We start from the raw sequence: 19,195 nt of genomic DNA, 5'->3' as shown, positions 1-19,195 counted from the left end.
TTTGCAAAAATAAGAAAACATTTATACATGACCAAAAAAAAAAGAGTGAATCTAAAGATGTTAACAATAAAAATTATTGATTTTATAAATACACTAACACATTCAAATCCATTTCTAAAGTTCATGGGAAACAAACATGGCTTAGTTTATGGACAATTAGTACTCCCATTGCACGTAAATGCTTGCGTTTCCTAGTATTTACTTGTCAGTTAAAAATTGCTGTTGACAACTTACACGAAGGCAAGTATGAAATGTATACAAAAAGTTTTTTGTTTAAATTGATAATAATTTTTGTAATAATGAACGTGCATAGTTGAACTCCGGCTTGCTTTTACTTTTTCTCCCCCAAATTGTATAAGGAATCGATGCGCAAAAGGTAAAGGAGTTGCAATATGTTTCCGAAGGTGGACTTTAGAGGATTTGTTAACAATATTTATTAAGATTTTATTATTGTTTTACAATTTCACCCCTAACAATATGTTTCAAGTATTCACAATCTCTAAGGGCATCTTTGAATTTTCCAAAGTCCAATCTTACATAAACAACTATTAATTAATTACATGAGCCAAAGGCGCAAGAGTACAAGCAAGTAAACAACGGGGGGATGTGGTGGGCAGAACAGAGCATCAATCAAAAGAGGAGGAGGAGGGTCAAGTGCCGACAACCGAGCCTACATGGTTTTGCCTCGGGAACTCAACCGAGCCTACTCTTGCTTTTTCTCAACTAACCTCTCTCTCTCATCACTCTCTCTCTCTCTCTCTCTCTCTTCCACGTCACTCGCGCGCACACAACAGTTATAGTAGGCTCCCCCGCCCCCTCCTCTCTCTCCTCTCTCGCAGGGATTCGTATTGAATTTGGGTCTCCTTCAGTTTGCAGAGATTTTTCTTTTTTCATCGTAGTAGTTTTCTCTGGTATCGATCGGTTTCTTCCTTTTTCCTATTTCTATTTCTACTACTTGTTGCTGAAGAAATTAGTGATATGGGTTTTTTTTCGCTCTTATTTTTGACTGATTCATAAGATTTTCTTTTTTGAGAAAAGATTCTTGGTTTCATCGAAGCTAGTGATGTGGGCTTTATCAAAAAGTTGTTTCTTTTATTTAAATTTTGGGTTTTCTTCAGCCGTCAGAGGAGCTTGCTCTGATATTGATTTCTTCCTTTTCTTTTTTCCATTTTTATTCGTACAATTATGTTCTTGAATAAATTGTTGCTATTGTTTTTTTTTCCTTCTCGTTTTTACACTAATTTGGTAAATTTTCTTTTTCCACAGAAAAATATCATTACAATATCTTTAGATGAATTGGGTTTTTTTCTGTTAGAAACGTATTCTTTTTAGTTTTATTACATCAGAAATTTCTTGGCTTTTCTTTAGGCGAATGGTTTTCAGGCAGAAATCAGATGAATCTTTCTCTATTTGAATATTTCATGATTAATTTCTTATTTGGATAAGAGATTGATTGCGTATTTGAACCCATTGTAATGAGAGAGTGAGCAGTGCTTCTTTTGAGGGAAAATTTTCACTTTTTTTTTCTCGGTTTCATATAGCTCCCTGATTAGACAGACTGTTAGAAATTCTGAATCATTTTATTGGTTTATTTTACGCAATGTTTGAATTATGAAAAAAAAAACTATTTTTGGCACGAATTGATAATAGAAATGTACTTAATGCAATGTTGTAGGGAGAAAAAAGGAGAGAGGAAATTTCAATATTAATTATCATGAACTCAGAGTTTTTTTGAATGGCTCCACTGAATACTTTTGGAAATTCTCAGTGGAAGCTGAGCTTGACCCTTAATTAATTAAGGCATCTGTTTGTTTTTCTAGGTCAATGTATCCCAGTTCCATCTCTTTATTTCTCAAATTGAAGAAAATTATCTTCTTTCATCCTTTTTGTGGTTGCGCTTTTAAATTGGATGAGTAGTAAAAAGTTTCCTATAGTATCCATTCTTATATCAGGTTTATTTCGTTTACAGGGCAAAATTTCAAGTAGTAAGATATGATGCATAACAAATCAGACTCGGACGTCACGAGTTTAGCCCCTTCATCACCCTCTCGCTCCCCAAAGAGGCCTCTCTACTATGTTCAATCGCCTTCCCGAGACTCTCACGATGGAGATAAGTCCTCATCAATGCAAGCCACACCAATCTCCAACAGCCCAATGGAATCTCCATCTCATCCTTCATCGATCGGTAGGCACTCAAGAGCCTCATCAGCTAGTCGCTTCTCTGGTCCCTTTCGCTCTTCTTCAGGTAGAAAGGGTAATAGGAAGAGAGCCAATGATAGGGGATGGCCCGAGTGTAATGTGATCCTTGAAGAGGGAGCTTATGATGATCTTGAGGATGAAGGACTCTCGAGGAAATGCCAGATACTTATTGGATTTGTGGCATTTGTTTTGCTGTTTACGACGTTGTGTCTGATTATTTGGGGTGCAGCTCGGCCTTATAAACCGGGTGTTGTGGTGAAGGTAAGATTGCACGTCCATGTGTTTAGATTGTAAGGAGTTAGATTATTGTGTTAATCGTGGATGGAACCCCTGTACTATTGCCAAATTGAACATACTACCCCTATAATTTAATTGTTGCAGACAGACCTCCTGAGTGAATTTTTTTTTACCCTTTTCAAGGGGTCTGTTTGCAGCAATAGGTTTCCACTGAGGGGGTCAATCTGCAATGATAGGACTTTCTAGGTGGTCTATCGCAACAATAGAACAACAGCAATAGTAAATACAAGGGGGTCTGTTCGCAATTAACCCTTACAAAAATATGAAACAGTTAGTTTACTTGAGCAATTATCATCTAATTTCACCATGATTGTCCTGTCAATTAAGGAAAGAGAAGATGTTTCTATGTAAAGTTTGGTCAGTCTTTGCGTTTGAAATATCATGAAAAAAGACTGAATAAGAATTAAAAAAATCTGAAGTTTTTTGCTTTGAATTTATATTTGCACCTTTCATGCTTTTGTGTTTCATTTGAAATATATATATGTTGGTCATTTGGTGTAAAGTGGAACATAAACATTTCTCAGTTTATATTACTGCTAGAATGCATTTTAGAAAGAAATTGGCAGCAAGATCTTAATTGAATGAAAAAATTTGAATGATGGTGTTAATCTTTGATGCATATGTACAAGCATATCATGTGAAATTTACATATTGTTTTTTAGTCTGTTCAGAGATAATTCAGTTTATGTCTGAAGCTGCTAACTAAAATACACATCCATATGCTAAACATTTTCTCTCTGGTAAAATGGCGTCTTTTTCCCCTATACTAATATCTTTTTCTACCTTCTCTCTGAATTTCTTGCTTATGCATGAATATTTCAATCTGATTAGCATCTTTCAATGCAGAGCCTCTCGCTGGATGATTTTTATGCGGGAGAAGGAACCGATGACACAGGAGTGCCAACAAAGCTAGTCACATTGAACTGTTCCCTGAAGATAAATGTTCATAATTCTGCTTCAATGTTCGGCATTCATGTTACTTCAAGTCCCATTAGTCTCATGTACTCTGAGATTACTATTGCCACAGGCCAGGTATGTTTTGTATTATTTCTCCTTCTTCTCTGTGCCTTTACACCTGAAAAAGCAAAGAAACCAATTTTCACATTTTGAACCATATATTTTGCAACAATGAAATCATCTTATTTTTGGATTCATACACATGCATTACCTTCCAGTGGTTTTTAGCTATCCAAAATATAGATATGGACGTTATATTTGGTTATCATCATATTCAAAAAATAGATATCCCCCCTTTACTGTTGCCAACTTGAACTTACTGCCTGTGTAGTTCTATTGTTGTAGATAGACCTCCAGAATGAAATTTTGGTTGACCCTTCTCAGGGGGTGTATGTGCAACTATAGATTTTCACTCAGGTGGTGTGTCTGCAACAATGGAACACTTTTGGGGGTCTATCCGCCAAATTGAACTTAGGCCCCTTGTTATCTTCTTTAATTTTGCTCTTTGAGTTGAAAACAAATAGTACTTATCTTGTAATTATAACCCTTTATATCTAAATGTCATATTAATTAAACACACATGGTATCTATTACAGCTGAAGAAGTACTATCAGCCAAGAAAGAGTCACAGGACAGTATCAATAATCCTACAAGGAAACAAGGTCCCCCTCTATGGTGCTAGTGCAGGTATAGCTCTATCGAGCACTGGAGGCGCAGTCCCTCTGACATTGGACTTTGAGATATTCTCTCGAGGTGATGTCATGGGGAAGCTCGTGAGGGTGAGGCATCGGAGACATATATCGTGCCCTCTCGTCGTAGATTCTGGCAGGAACAAACCTGTCAAGCTTAAGAAGGATGAATGTACTTATGAGTGAGGGATTATACATTGAGATGGGATTTTAGAATCAAGTGCTTTGATGTGGACAAGTTGAGATTTCTACTTCATGTGTATACAGTGTTGGTGTTTCTGATGGTGAACAAAATTTTTTAGAGCTTGTTATAATAATGTTTGAAAGGGTTGATGTTTGCCATTGTTTTTAGTAATTGTTCATTGAAATGGAGGTTTAAATCTCCTACTGCGCTTCTTTTTTCTGCTCTGCATCTGTTTCCAGTCTGTAAACTTTCTAGGCATCTTATCATGGTTACTATAAAAATCAACTGTTTTGAAGTGGGTGAAGGAATTTCAGCATCAGCAGCAGAATCAGGAAAAACAGGTGGCGGTCGACCGGTCCGGTCGACCGGATTCGTGCACAAGGAGGTCGGTCGACCGGCCCGGTCGACCGACGGCTCTCTGGATTCTTTCGGGGTTCTGCTGGAGGTGGTCGGTCGACCGGGTCGGTCGACCGGAATTGATCGCGGTCGACCGACCCGGTCGACCGACGAAGCGGGTTTCAGTTGGTTCAGGTTTCCACAGGCGGCGGTCGACCGGTCCGGTCGACCGCATTCGTGCACAAAGCTTACTGTGCGTCAGGAAGGTGGTCGGTCGACCGGTGCGGTCGACCGAGGGGTTCTCTGGAGTTTGGGTTTTCTACTGAGAGCTGGTCGGTCGACCGGGCCGGTCGACCGGAATTGATCGCGGTCGACCGGTCCGGTCGACCGACGCTGTTTTGGGCTGGGCTTTCAGGTTTTCGACCCGATTCGTTTTGTAAGTTCTATATATACCTAAACCTGTTTGTTTAGGGTAGAGGTTGGACGAATTTGAGCAGCCAAAGAGAGAGAATCATTGCATCCAATTGTGAGAGAGCTTTGAGAGATCTAGAGCTTTGTTTTAGGGTTTGGTCTGAGAGATTTGTAACCCTATTTGTATTCTCTTGATTTCTAGTAGAAAGAACTCCCCCCTCCTTGCCCCGTGGACGTAGGCAACTTGCCGAACCACGTAAATTGTGTGTTCTTGCTGTGATTGTGGTTTGCATATTGTTTGTGGTTTAGTTCGAGTTATTGTTCGTGTTGCCCTAGAAAGCTTCCGCCGCGCACAACAATTGGTATCAGAGCTAGATCGACAACATGGGAGATGCAAGCACGTCAGGTTCGTCTCTAACAAAGGCGATACAGAGTCTGAGCATCAATAACACGAAGATTGATGTTCCGAAGTTCGATGGCAAGATCAATTTTGGATTGTGGAGGTGTCAGGTGATGGATGCTTTGGATGCACAGAATTTGGAGGAGACTCTTGAGTTAAAAGAGAAACCCGCTGAGTTGGAGGATAAGGTTTGGAGAAAGATGAACAGTAGAGCTTGTGGTGTTATTAGGTCATGCTTGACGCCGGATCTTATTTATGATGTTATGAACGAGACGTCGGCGAAGAAGATGTGGGAAACACTCAATGAGAAATATCTTACGAAGAGCATTGAGAATCGGCTTCACTTGAAGAAGAGATTTTACCAGTTCAAGATGAAGAGAGGGGTTTCCATCAGGGAGCATGTCAACAATTTCACTAAGCTACTTTCAGATATGGCCAATGTTGATATTATAGTTGAGGATGAAGACAAGGCGATGCTACTTCTGTGTTCGTTGCCCGAAGATGATTATGGTACGTTCGTTCTCACTATGATCAATGGAAGAACTACAGTTAGCTACAAGGAGGTGACCTCAGCTTTGGTGAACTATGAGTTGAGGAAGAGTGATGGTGAACCCTCCGAGAAGGCATCGGGAGATGCGTTAGCAGTTCGAGGCCGAGATCCAAACCGTCGTCAGTTTAACCGCTCAAAGTCAAAGAATAGGAGTGCCTATAAGAGTGTTGGTAGAAATCAATGTCGGTATTGTAAAGAAGAAGGACATTGGAAGATTGACTGCCCAAAGTGGAAAGAAAAAGCCGGAAAGAATAAGGGGAAAGCTGCACAAGCTTCAGAAGTGAATGTTGCAAAAGCTATTGGTGAGCATTCAGATTCAGATTCTTCAGGCTATTCATGCCCTGCTTTACCGTCGGTTTGCTATGCGGATTCCACGGAGTGGATGATGGATTCGGGAGCTACATATCACATCTGCCCTAAGAGGGAGTGGTTTTCTAGCTTTGAGGAGCTGGAAAGAGGGGATGTCGTGCTTATGGGTAATGATCACGTATGCCCTATTGGTGGTATTGGTTCAGTCCGGATCAGGATGCATGATGGTGTAGTGAGGGAATTGAAGGAAGTGAGGTTCGTGCCGCAGTTGACGAAGAACATCATTTCTCTTGGGACTTTGGAGGCAGCAGGATATCGAGTGATCTTAGAGGATGCTACAGTGAAGGTCACGAAGGGTTCTATGGTGGTGATGCGAGGTGTCAGGGAAAACTACCTATACTACTTGAAGGGCAAGACAGTTACAGGGGGTCTGGCAGCTTCTATCACTACAGAGGAGGACACTACCACCTTATGGCACATGAGACTTGGACACACAGGAGATAAGTCCCTACAGTCATTGGCTAAACAGGGGCTATTGAAAGGTGCTAAGACCTGCAAGATGGAATTGTGTGAGCATTGTGTACTTGGGAAGAAGACTAGAGTGAAGTTCGGCACCGCTGTTCATAACACCCAAGGTACATTGGATTATATTCACACGGACGTTTGGGGTCCTTCCAAGAACACATCTCTTGGTGGGGCCAACTATTTTGTCACTTTCATTGATGATTATTCCAGGAGGAATTGGGTATACCCGATGAAGCATAAACATCAGGTCCTGGATATTTTTGTGGAGTGGAAAAAGAAAGTGGAGCTGCAGACAGGTAGAAAGGTGAAGACTCTACGTTCAGATAACGGTGGAGAGTACAAGAGTGATCCGTTTCTGCAGTTTTGCCGGGATCACGGCATTAGAAGACACTTCACAGTTCGAGAGACACCGCAACAGAACGGGGTGGCTGAGAGATTGAACCGTACCTTGCTGGAGAAGGTGCGGTGTATGATGACGCAGAGTGGATTGCCTAGATCTTTTTGGGCCGAGGCGTTGGTTTATGCGAGCCATCTTGTGAACAGGTTGCCGTGCACTGCGATAGACGGGAAGACTCCTTTGGAGCGTTGGTTTGGTTCGGTGGCTAGTGACTATGAGTCGCTTCGGATATTCGGGTGTCCAGCTTATTATCATGTCAGTGATGGCAAATTAAATCCGAGAGCGAGGAAAGCAGTCTTTGTGGGATTTAGGGATGGAGTCAAAGGCTTCAAGTTATGGGATCCACAGGACAAGAAGATAGTTATTAGCAGAGATGTCACATTTGACGAGGCGTACATGATGAGGCCTCGAGCCCCTCAGCAGGTGGAGGGAGACCAGACAGGAGAGATATCGCAGCAGGTGGAGGATGATGTGACTCCACCCACTCCAGAGAACACTGTATCCATTGAGGCTCCTACAGAGGTGACACTGGGAGGAGATGAGATGACAGATGGGCAGATACAGGATACAGTAGATCATGGGACTCAGGAACAGGGTCATGTTCAGAGGACCATTGCAGCAGATAGACCGAGGAGAGAGATTCGTCGGCCAGCTAGGTATAATGATGTCATGGTCGCATATGCATTATCAGTGGAGGTCGTTGATGATATGGTTCCAGCCACATTCAGGGAGGCAGAGTCTAGCCCCGATTCGATCAGGTGGAGGGAAGCTATGGAGGAGGAGATGCGGTCTCTTCAGAAGAACGACACTTGGACACTTGCACATCTACCTAAGGGTAAGAAAGCTATTGGTTGCAAGTGGGTATATGCGAAGAAGGAGGGATCTTCTATTGGGGACATTCGGTTCAAAGCCAGATTAGTTGCCAAGGGATATGCACAGCTTGAGGGCATTGATTACAACGAGGTATTTTCACCCGTTGTGAAGCATTCGTCGATTCGGATTTTATTGGCGTTGGTGGCACAGTTGGATTTGGATTTGGTCCAGATGGATGTGAAGACAGCCTTTCTACACGGTGATTTAGATGAGGAGATCTACATGACACAACCACAGGGTTTCAAAGCTGCAGGAAAGGAAAATTTGGTTTGTAAGCTGAAGAAGTCTCTTTATGGTTTGAAGCAGTCACCAAGACAGTGGTATAAGAGATTCGACGGCTTTATGATTGGCCGAGGGTACACGAGGAGCCCATATGACCCATGTGTTTATATGCACAAGCTACAGGATGGTGAGCTCATATATTTGCTTTTATATGTTGATGATATGCTTATTGCTTCCAGGAATTCTTCAGCTATTCGAAAGCTGAAAGAGGAGTTATCATCCGAGTTTGAGATGAAGGATCTTGGAGAGGCAAAGAAGATATTGGGTATGGAGATCGAGCGAGACAGGGTGAAGGGGAAATTGAAGCTTACACAGAAGAGCTACTTGCAGAAGATGTTGAAGAAATTCAGCTTTGATGGCAATGCAAAAGCAGTTAGCACACCATTGGCTCCCCACTTCAAGCTTTCAGCGTTGATGTCACCTGTTTCAGTTGAGGACAGAGATTATATGTCGAAGGTCCCATATGCTAGTGCAGTAGGTAGCTTGATGTATGCGATTGTGTGTACGAGGCCAGATTTGTCACAGGCTGTGAGCATGGTATCTAGGTACATGCACAACCCCGGGAAGGGGCATTGGGAGGCTGTGAAGTGGATTCTACGGTATATTAAGGGTACCGTGGATGTTGGGTTGATATTTGCGAAGAATGATGAGACAGGGCAGGATTGTGTTGGCTACGGGGAATGCTGGAGATCTTGACAAACGCCGGTCTACGTCAGGTTATGCTTTTACATTGGCAGGTGCACCTGTATGTTGGCGTTGCACGCTTCAGTCCACAGTGGCTCTCTCTACTACAGAGGCAGAGTATATGGCAGTTACTGAAGCTATTAAGGAGGCTTTATGGTTGCGTGGATTATTGGAGGACTTGGGGATTGCACAGGAGACTATTCGGATATATTGTGATAGTATGTCGGCTATCTATTTGGCAAAGAACCAGGTTTATCATGCGCGCACAAAGCACATCGATGTCAGATTCCACTTTGTACGGGACGTCTTGGATGATGGAGATGTCATATTAGAGAAGGTCCACACAAATGACAACCCTGCAGATATGTTGACCAAAGTTGTTTCAGGAGTGAAATTTGGTCATTGTTTGAAGTTGTTGAACATCCTTCAGTGCTGAGGCCGTTGGCGGCCATTTGGGTGAACTACGTTCGGCTTGATTCCTTGGGCAAGAGGATACGTAGGCAGTCTTTAGATGCAGCCGGTTTGATCAGTTGATCAAGATTGGGGGAGATCGTGTTTCAGCTCGAGTATTGTTCCTGGACCTGTTGAGGATATATTGGATGGTTTGGTGTCGGCTCAGTTTTGGTGGAAACATTCGCCGAGGTGGAGAATTGAAGGAATTTCCAACTTTGAGGAGTTGAAGAGAGGAGACGTGGTGCTCATGGGGAACGATCACGTTTGTCCTATTAGTGGGATTGGCTCAGTCAGAATCAGAATGCATGATGGGGTTAGAGTTTGGGCGATTTTGAGCTGAGCAAAGGGAGATTTGAGGGCTTCTATTGTTGGAGTCTATTTGAGAGATCTTTTGGTCTTATTTGAGGGTTTTGGGTAAGATTTGTAACCCTAACTTGTACTCCCCTTTGATTTGAATAGTAAAGCTTCCCTCTCCTTGCCCCGTGGACGTAGGCATATTGCCGAACCACGTATATCTTGTGTTTGTGCTGTGATTGGTTGGCTTGCATTGGTTTGTGGTCTACTATTGTCTTGTGTGTGCCTTCGATTTGTCAATTTAGGGCTTCCGCGGCGCACAACAGTGGGTAGTGGAGATTTTACCCTTATGCGTATAAACTGTAGTTATTGATGGTAAAAATATTTTTTCAGAGGCTGCAATAATGGTATTTTGAGTTACTTGACGTTTGTAATTGTTGAAATAATTATTCACCTATGGTGGAGATTTAGAATGAACTGCTTTGAATTGGGCAAGTAAGAGGTTTTATCCTTGTGTGTGTAAATGCTATTTTTTTAGAACTTGCAATAATAGTATTTGGAACGAAATGATATTTGTCTTAAGATTATAATTGAAAGGCGTCTCCGAGAGTTAAAAGCGTTAGATGAGTCGAGACTTTGAGCTCAACAATGAATTGAGATTTACCAGTCTCGAATCTCGAGAGCCTCCAAGAGAGTCAGAGAATGATCCTTTAAAGAAGGTGACTTGGCCTTAGCTATTCATCAACTCATGGTTATGACACACAAAACTAAATGTAAATTCCAAACAAAATGGGAAGGCACATTTGTAGCAGAGACTGTCTACTCAAATGGAGCATACCGTCTAATTGATCCAAAGGGAAACATGATTATTGTGCCAATTAATGGGAAATTTCTAAAGAAATATTACTCATGTGTTGAGCCTTATTCATATCCTCACGAGAGATATCGGTCATGTTTAAGTTTCCACCTCTGGCCATGAGAATCATTTGTCAACAAAAATTTTTAATTTTAACAAACTCCCCCAGCAAGTTATCAAGTTAACACTACATCTTTGTAACCCTAGGAATTTCTTGTCTCTGTTGTGTTAACATTACACCTCTGAATGGTTCACTTTTCCTCAAACTTGACAGGTTAACGTTACACCTCTATCGGTTGTTCTATCTAACTAGTCAGCATTACACCTCTCTCAATTTATTCATTAAAATTGATTAGTTAACATTACACTTCCATCGATTTTCAATACCGTTAACACTACACTTTCAAACATTAGTCATCCCTTAGACTCTCTAAAACCGACCGGTTAACATTACACCTCTATCGGTTAGTCTTTTCAATATGTTAACATTAGACCTCTGTCAGATTCTTTTATTACTGTCATGTTAACTTTACACCTCTGAATTGTACCAGCTCTCCAAACCTAATATGTTAACACTACACCGCTATCAGTGTAACTTCGTTGACTGGTTAACATTACACCTCTGTTGACTTCTCTCTTCACGTGGGTGAGTTAGTTTCCCTAACTCAGTCATTCTCCCCATAGAGTCATTCATGATTCTAAAATTCATATGATATGTTAATAGTACACCTCTATCGTACATGCATACTGAACCAAAATAGAAAAAGTTCTTTATTAGAGTAGAGCTATTACAAAAGGAGAATAATTATGTTATACCCAAGAAAAAGAGGGGAGAGGGCTATTGATGACACAGAGATTTGATACGATCAATATGTTTGGCCATTTCTGCCTCTCTTTCATCAAGGGCGCCCTTCGAGGCTCGTTCTTTCAGAATCTCCGGGTCCACTGGGATCACTTGGATGCTAATGGCTTCTAACTCTGTCTTCAACTGAGACACTTTGTGTTTCTGCTCGGTGACCAATTTGGAGGATTTAATTCCAAGCTCTTTTGTTTGCTATTGCGCCGCCTCCAATTTAGCATGAGCCTCAGCTATTATAGCTTTGGCCTTGTTAATGTTAGCCTCATGTTCAAGAATAGCACTAACAACCTCAGCATGCTTACCATTAATCTCAGCAAGATGGATAGTCAACTTTTGGAGTCTTTCATTGACCTTCAATGAGATTATGAGGTTAAACTACTTCCTAAACTCCAACAGGATTATGAGGTTAAACTGCTTCCTAACCTGCGATTGGTATACAAGTTTAAACTGCTCCCTATACTCTGATGAATATATGAGTATAAACTCCTTCTCCATGCTCCAATTCCTTAAGAGCATAAACTATGTAGATTTCAATAGGTACATGAGTATAAACTGTTTCATACACTCCAACTACTTATGAGTATAAATTATTGTTCATTTGGCAGACTTACTCAGTTAGGTTCTTAACAACTCCAACCAGTATATGAGTATAAACTGTTTACTATGCTCCAACTACTCAAAAGCCTAAACTATAGACACCATGAATCTCCTTAGCCCAGTCGAGATGATGGAATACCCAGCTATATACGAGTACAAACTATGGTTAAACATTTGATTACGATCTAGCAGCTATGCCAGCATTTGGCTATGCTCTGACAGCTATGCCAATATTTAGCTACACTACAGCAGCTACGCCAACATTCAGCTATGCTCCAGCAGCTAAGCTAATATTCGGTTATGCTCCAGCAGCTTCAGTAATATCCTGATAGACTCCATCAGCTATGCCAACTTTGCTCTAAATATGGGTTGAATGAAGTTTTCACCTTCGTTCCAAACACAAAATTGGACGAACTCTTTTTAGGTCCTCAGTACGAAAGGACACATAGATATGACTAAGTATTCAACACAAGTTGAATCCATGATGATGAAGCTATGTTCAACAGTATACCTCTAGCAATCAGGCAGTCGAATAGAGATAGATCCACTCGAAGTAAAACAAATGAAGCCACATTCAATAGTACACTTATGGCTATTACCCAAAATATTTCGATCCCTACTACAAGTCAAATGCAGGATCTCAAAAACTTAGGGGGTCATGTACACGATCAAAATATACAAGCGTCTTCCACATACAGTTTATCTTTTGAGCCACGAGAGGCCTAGATTGATATTTGGCACAAGTCTGATAGTTGAGCGTGAGAAGTGGACGCCGATGGACTAAACATTGAATCAGATCAAAATGGCCCAAGCGCAAGCCCATAGCGAAGCTCACCCAAGCTATAGTAAGGCTCATCCAGGTCATAATAAAGCTCGCTCTCAAGACCAAATCAAAGTGATGCTTCAAGCAAAGTTCGCCTAAAATGAACTTTAATAGTCCAAGTGGGCCACGTAGTGAAGCTCGCCTAAGTCGCAACGAAGCTCGTCGAAGTGAGCTTTGCCCAATAGCTCACGTAGGCCACTATTTGTTGTAAAATATAATCTCAAATTTGTATTAATAAAAAATGGTTATTACAAATTAGAATTACTTTTACATAGAAGCGAAGAGAGTTGATTTGATCTCTTCTTGTTTAACGTGGGTTCTTTGGTAGCGATAGGATACCTCTCTCGAATGCTTACGTTGAGTTTGCCTCCCTTGGACGATTTGCTCGAGATTACAAATGAACTTCAATGTGTGGTAGAAGTTCTGTTGATTGAGTTTGAATACCCAAGCTTGAAATCAAGACCGAATGCTTAAAATAGGCAAAGTTCGGTTCTTTTTATCACCCAAAAAGACCGAATGCCAAAGAGGTTTCAATCCTAAAAGGCCAAAATACAAGAGTTTGCAAAGAGTCAAGAATTAGATCTCAATATTGAGATTAATCCAAGATCACGAGAGGCAAATTCCAAGATCACGAGAGGCAAATTCCAAGATCTCCGATGTCAAAATATCCCCCCCTCTCAGTAGCCGAATGTGGCTTTTTATAGAGAGGATCAGTTGTAACTGATCCCTTGGATTATGGGAAGTGGGCGTAACCACTCCCACAATTTAAGTAAGTGGTTTTAACCGCTCAGGCGATCTAGCAAGCGAGCTAGGTGAGCTTGCGAGCGAGTTAAACACTCAGGCGAGCTTGCGAGTGAGTTAAATGCTTAGGCGAGCTAGCAGGCGAGCCAGGCGATCTTGCGTGTAGGAATCGTTATCCTTGTGACGCGCGATGTGTTAACGAGGTTCGGTCCGCTGACCTACGTCCCCACTCCCCACTCTCGAGGAGAAATCCACTACATAACCCGGTTTGGAAGCCGGAACTTCTTCTACACAATGATCTCCTTACGATCTCATAACTACACAGTTGATCTCCACTGAATCACACTCCCACACAATTGATCTTCACAAGATCAAGCTCTCAAACAGTAGTAATGGTGTAAAAGCTCTCTCTTTACAAGTCCCTATGGCAAAGAGAAAGATTAAACTGAAGCTGGGATGTGAACTTGAGAAAAACACAGAAAACAGGTTTTGAAAATTTTGGCTCTCAGTAAAACTGAAACTCTGGTTTTTCAAAAGCTTGGGATAATGAGGAAGAAGGAGTGTATGAGTTTAAATAGAAGAGAAACAGCTGTTTGAAACCCATACCCTAATCCCCCAAAATCTGGAAACAATCAGCGCTGAGATTGTGTACAATCGACACTGAAATCAGTACAAAAGACCGTTTGAAAATAAGCGGCGGTCAACCGTACGATTCCTCGCGGTCGACCGCGAGCCAGTTCAGAAACTGAGAAAAAGTCCAGAGACTTCTACGGTCGACCGCGGCGGGCACCGCGACGGTCGACCGTGAAAGTCTCTGCTGCCCACTGACGAATGAACTCAGGCGCGGTCGACCGTGATGGTCGACCGCAAACTGATACATTCAAAATACTGTTTTTTTGACTCACTTAAAAAATCTGTAAAATGTTCATTTGACTTCCAAAAATTATGAAACTTTGTAAAATATTTTTAACACTAAAAACAAATTATTTAGAAAAGGAATTTTTCTAATAGGTCCTCATACTTGTGAAAAATATTATTTTGTGAAAAACGCTCAAAACTATATGTATGAAAACGTGTGTGTAATATCCCAATAGCTTCAGATGAAATCTAAACTATTTGCCTACATTTTAGCACTAGAGAGAAAATAAAAACTAGCTAATATCCTCACGTAGAATACAATTCTTTGAGTCTTGATATAGCTTGAGTTTGATGAAGCTTCTTATTGTATTTGGTGTTCTTGAATGAACGTTGCTTCATCACTATGCCTCCTCCTCCTTTGAATATCATCGTTGTAGCACATATTCCATCCAATCCTCCATTTTTGGCACTAACATGCTTGATATATATAATGACTATATTTTTACTCAACAAGCAATTAGTACCGATAATGGTGGTTGTAAAACATCATCAAAACATAAGGGCTAATAATCTCCCCTTTTTTGATGATGACAACCGACCATTATATAGGAACAAAATAAATATAGCTTATAGATAGTAGCTCCTCATATCTATGAGCTCCCCCTTACTATGTGCACAAATGAGGAGATTTCTCTCCAACTTTGTCACCATCAAAATAGGGTAAAAATAAACAAAAATGCATGTGAAATGCAACTAAACAAGCAAGCAAATAGAACTTTCATATAGTGCATAAGCCCAAACAATTTCTTATGTGATAAAAATCATCTTCACCAAGAGGCTTGGTAAATATATCCGCTAATTGAGATTTTGTGTCAACAAACACAAGGGATACATCTTGTCTCTCTACATGATCGCGTAAGAAATGATAGCGTACATCAATATGCTTGGTTCTAGAATGCAAAACCGAATTTTTGGAAATATTGATAGCACTAGTGTTATCACAAAAGATTTTTATATTTTGAAAATTCAAATCATAGTCAACTAAACTTTGTTTCATCCACAAAACTTGGGCACAACATAAGCCGACGACAATGTATTCCGCTTTCGTAGTGGACAATACAACACAATTTTGTTTCTTGGAAGCCCAAGAAACAAGAGAATTTCCTAAGAATTGGCATGTTTCACTCGTACTCTTGCGATCTACCTTACATCCGGCGAAGTCGGCATCACAAAAACCATATAACTCAAAAGATGTGCTCTTTGGATAAAACAAACCAAGATCAATAGTTCCATGCACATATTTAATAATTCTCTTAACGGCAATCAAATGAGATGCTTTAGGAGAGGCTTGAAAACGTGCACATGCACACACACTAAACATGATATCGGGTCTACTAGCGGTGAGATAAAGAAGACTACCTAGCATACCTTGGTATAGTTTTTGGTCTATATCCTCACCACTATCATCCGCATCAAGCTTGACACTTGTACTCATGGGAGTTGGTGCATGTTTAGAGTTTTCCAAATTGAATTTCTTCACCAATTCTCTAGCATATTTGCTTTGAGAAATGAATATCCCATCCTTAGTTTGCTTGACTTGGAGCCCGAGAAAGAATGTGAGCTCTCCCATCATGCTTATCTCAAAATGATCTTGCATAACTTTAGAAAAATCCTTGCATAGAGATTCATTAGTAGCACCGAAAATGATATCATCAACATATATTTGCACTAAAATAAAATCATTTTTCCTTTTTTATACTAATAATGCATTTGTCTGGTTTAAAAGAAATATCAAAACCTTTATCACTCAATTGACTAACGCTAAGAAGATTATGATTCAAGCCATTAACCAAATAAACATCTTCTATAACGGGTGAAGGTTTCTTACCAATAGATCCAATACCAATAATTTTACCTTTCTCACCACCACCGAAAGAGACGCTACCTCCTTTAATCCTTGATAGGGTTGCAAATAGCTCTTTGTTGCCCGTCATATGATGTGAGCAACCACTATCAAGGTACCACATCTCTCTACGTCGTTGCCGTGATGTTCCCTACAAGAGATGAAGGTGTAGTAACTTTAGGTACCCAAATCTTGGGTCCTTGGTGGTTAGTAAATTTGGTACCTTTGGGTACCCATGTCATACCATAAAAATCATGATTATCTTTGATTCTACAATGAGTAGAAATATGACCATGTTTCATGCAATATGTGCACACAAAATTTCTCTTGTGTGTGGGAGCATAAGATCTATGAAATCTATTTCTACCATGGTGATGATGATTAGCATAAGCATGAGTGGGTCTAATCCTACCACTCTCAATTTCTAGTCTTTCAATCTTGGATCTTAATTGTTTGTTTTCAAAATCAAGATCCCCTAGCAATTCATCTTTTAATGCAAGAAAGATTTGTAGTTGTTCTAGTTAGGCATCACAAGAAGCATGTAACTTTTTAAAGGAAGAAAATTCTTTTGACATCCTTTTAAACTCAATGTTCAATTCTTCTAAAGCCCTAGCTAGATCACATTACATGTAGAAGGATTCACTTTCGGTGTCGGATATTACCTCTTGTTCATGGACCATGAAGCAAATGTTAGAATCATGAAAAGCGAGTTTAGCTCCTTCTTCATTGCTATCCGAATCACTTGGTTCGGATTCCTCCCATTCGGCATACATAGCCTTCTTCTTCTTGTACTTCATGACAATTTGTTGCATCATCAAAACATCATCAAAACATAAGGGCTAACATACAGGTGAGCTAGGTGAATAGGTGAGGTTGCCAGGCGAACCTCAGAAGCGTTCAGGCGAGCTTAGACCCTATTGGCGAGCTTGGTTCATGCATACGAACCTCCTGCAGGCGAGCTAGTTCGTGTGGACGAACTAAGCATTCGGGCGAGCTAATTTGCAAGTTGGCAAACTGAACATTCAGGCGAGCTTAGTTCTTTCTGGGTGAATTCCACTGCGTAGGCGAACTTCACTTCGCGTGCGAAGTCAAGCGTTCAGGCGAGCTTGACTTAGCTTATTTGATGTAGGTGAACAAGTCAAATGGGCTTTGTTCTTGCGATCTTGAGCATGTAGGCAAAGTCTTGCAGGCGAACTTCTCAATTTTGGGATAAGAGTAATTTTTATTGCCTACAAAACCTCCTTCAATTGCAGGCGAGCTAGACAGCTACAGACGAAGTCCGAATAGTTGTAGGCGAACTGTGGAAATGCAGGTGAAATGCTGGCAAGCCATGCTCACCAGCTAAGGTGGTGATGGCATGTCAGATGGCATTGAATGCAATCTGACTGGAATTCTCGTTTTCACGTGTTCAATCTAAGCCGTTGCGCTATTTGGATCTCGAATCTTGGCCATTGTTTTTATACGAAATCACGACCGTTGATTTCAAAAAATTTGATCTCAACCGCTAATTTGAATCTGAAGCGTCTTGTCTCTTGAATGATTGATCTGAACCATTGGTTCTAAGAATTAATCTCGACCGTTCATTTCAAATAATCGGATACGAATCGTTTGTGCGATCTGAACCGTTATTTTAGTTGAGATATTAAATCTCAACCGTCGATTCATGCCTATATAAAGGCTTCGTCCTCCTCGTGGAGGACTTCTGCACACTTAGAAATTTCTTTGTTTAAGTTTTTCAGAGAGAAAAAAACTCAACTTTCGTCATCTTCTTCTCAAAATGGCACCCAAGTTTAAGTTTCTTTCTTCGGAACACTTCTAGCATCGCCGCTGCCTCCTCCGGCATTCCACTGCCGTCTTCAAGTAGGTTTAATGACCAATGGACAAGACTGAGAAGATGAACATGTGTTGTTCATCTTTTGGCGAGCTTCGTCAATTCTGGCAAAGTTCTGCTGTTCAGGCGAGCTTTGCTCGGTCAGGCAAGCTCTGCTCATTAGGCGAGCTCTGTTTGTCGAGCTAAGCTTATTAGCAGATGAGGTTCATTATGTCAGGAGAGCTTCATTGGCTCACTAGCATAATGGTGCTTGCCTGCATAGTGTAGCTCGCCTAAATTTTCGATTTCGTGTTAAAAATTTCTAACTTCGTTTTGTTTTGTTTTGCAGTGGCTTATTCTGAAGAGGCTCTACCCCCTCCTTGAACCTGTACCTGTTTTCTCCGCGAACAACCATGCGAAGTTAGAGCGGAAAGTGTTCGAGGGACACTATCTGATGCTGTGAGAACTCATAACGACACGACAATGACTGATTCTCAACATCAGGAAATGAAGAAGCCACATTTCCTCTTTGGTGACGCGGTAGCTGATCTAACAAGTCTGCTACTTTGCGAGAGAAGATGGCTCTGCATTGTGGGCGACGTTCACTATTTCATCCCTAGCATGATGAGGGGATTCTCGATCGTCGAGCTGTGATCACTCTCTATACCAAGAGTGATGATTTGGGACCTGACTCCGACTCAAGACGTGGGATCTTCACAAGTTCAACAACTGGGTTTGGAATCAACAACTCCAGCAAGTGCATCCATCTTTGCACCCAGGCTTACTGCAAAGCGATTTGCCGATAGGAGAGACGGTAGCGGTAGCGAAGACTTTCCGTCATTGCTTCTTCAATGCCGGGGGGCAATTTCCTTCTAAAGATTCAGAGCACCCGGGTGGATCCACCCCGT

General features: G+C 41.1%; 1 protein-coding gene across 2 annotated transcripts; it reads left to right on the top strand.

Moving 5' to 3' along the window:
- On the top strand, nucleotides 668-4,524 carry LOC109825977. Of its 2 annotated transcripts, none has more exons than XM_020392919.1 (4): nucleotides 668-799; nucleotides 1,970-2,460; nucleotides 3,343-3,528; nucleotides 4,050-4,524. In XM_020392919.1, exons 2-4 carry the CDS (start codon nucleotides 1,993-1,995, stop codon nucleotides 4,326-4,328), a joined length of 933 nt encoding a protein of 310 aa, XP_020248508.1. In that variant the 5' UTR covers nucleotides 668-799; nucleotides 1,970-1,992; the 3' UTR covers nucleotides 4,329-4,524. The 2 variants fall into 2 exon arrangements, with proteins under 2 accessions (XP_020248508.1, XP_020248501.1); XM_020392912.1 differs by having other exon boundaries at nucleotides 760-911.

The sequence above is a fragment of the Asparagus officinalis genome, chromosome 1, assembly GCF_001876935.1.
Source record: "Asparagus officinalis chromosome 1, Aspof.V1, whole genome shotgun sequence".
Lineage (NCBI taxonomy): Eukaryota > Viridiplantae > Streptophyta > Magnoliopsida > Asparagales > Asparagaceae > Asparagus > Asparagus officinalis.
The sequence above is the reverse complement of the archived record's forward strand: the minus strand, read 5'-3'. Positions and strand labels throughout refer to the sequence as shown.

Bases quoted from the DNA above. Each gene is read 5' to 3' on its own strand.
- LOC109825977 (XM_020392919.1), top strand. From the start codon at position 1,993: ATGATGCATAACAAATCAGACTCGGACGTCACGAGTTTAGCCCCTTCA. The intron at 2,461-3,342 runs GTAAGATTGCAC...CTTTCAATGCAG, and splicing joins AACCGGGTGTTGTGGTGAAG to AGCCTCTCGCTGGATGATTT. The intron at 3,529-4,049 runs GTATGTTTTGTA...TATCTATTACAG, and splicing joins TTACTATTGCCACAGGCCAG to CTGAAGAAGTACTATCAGCC.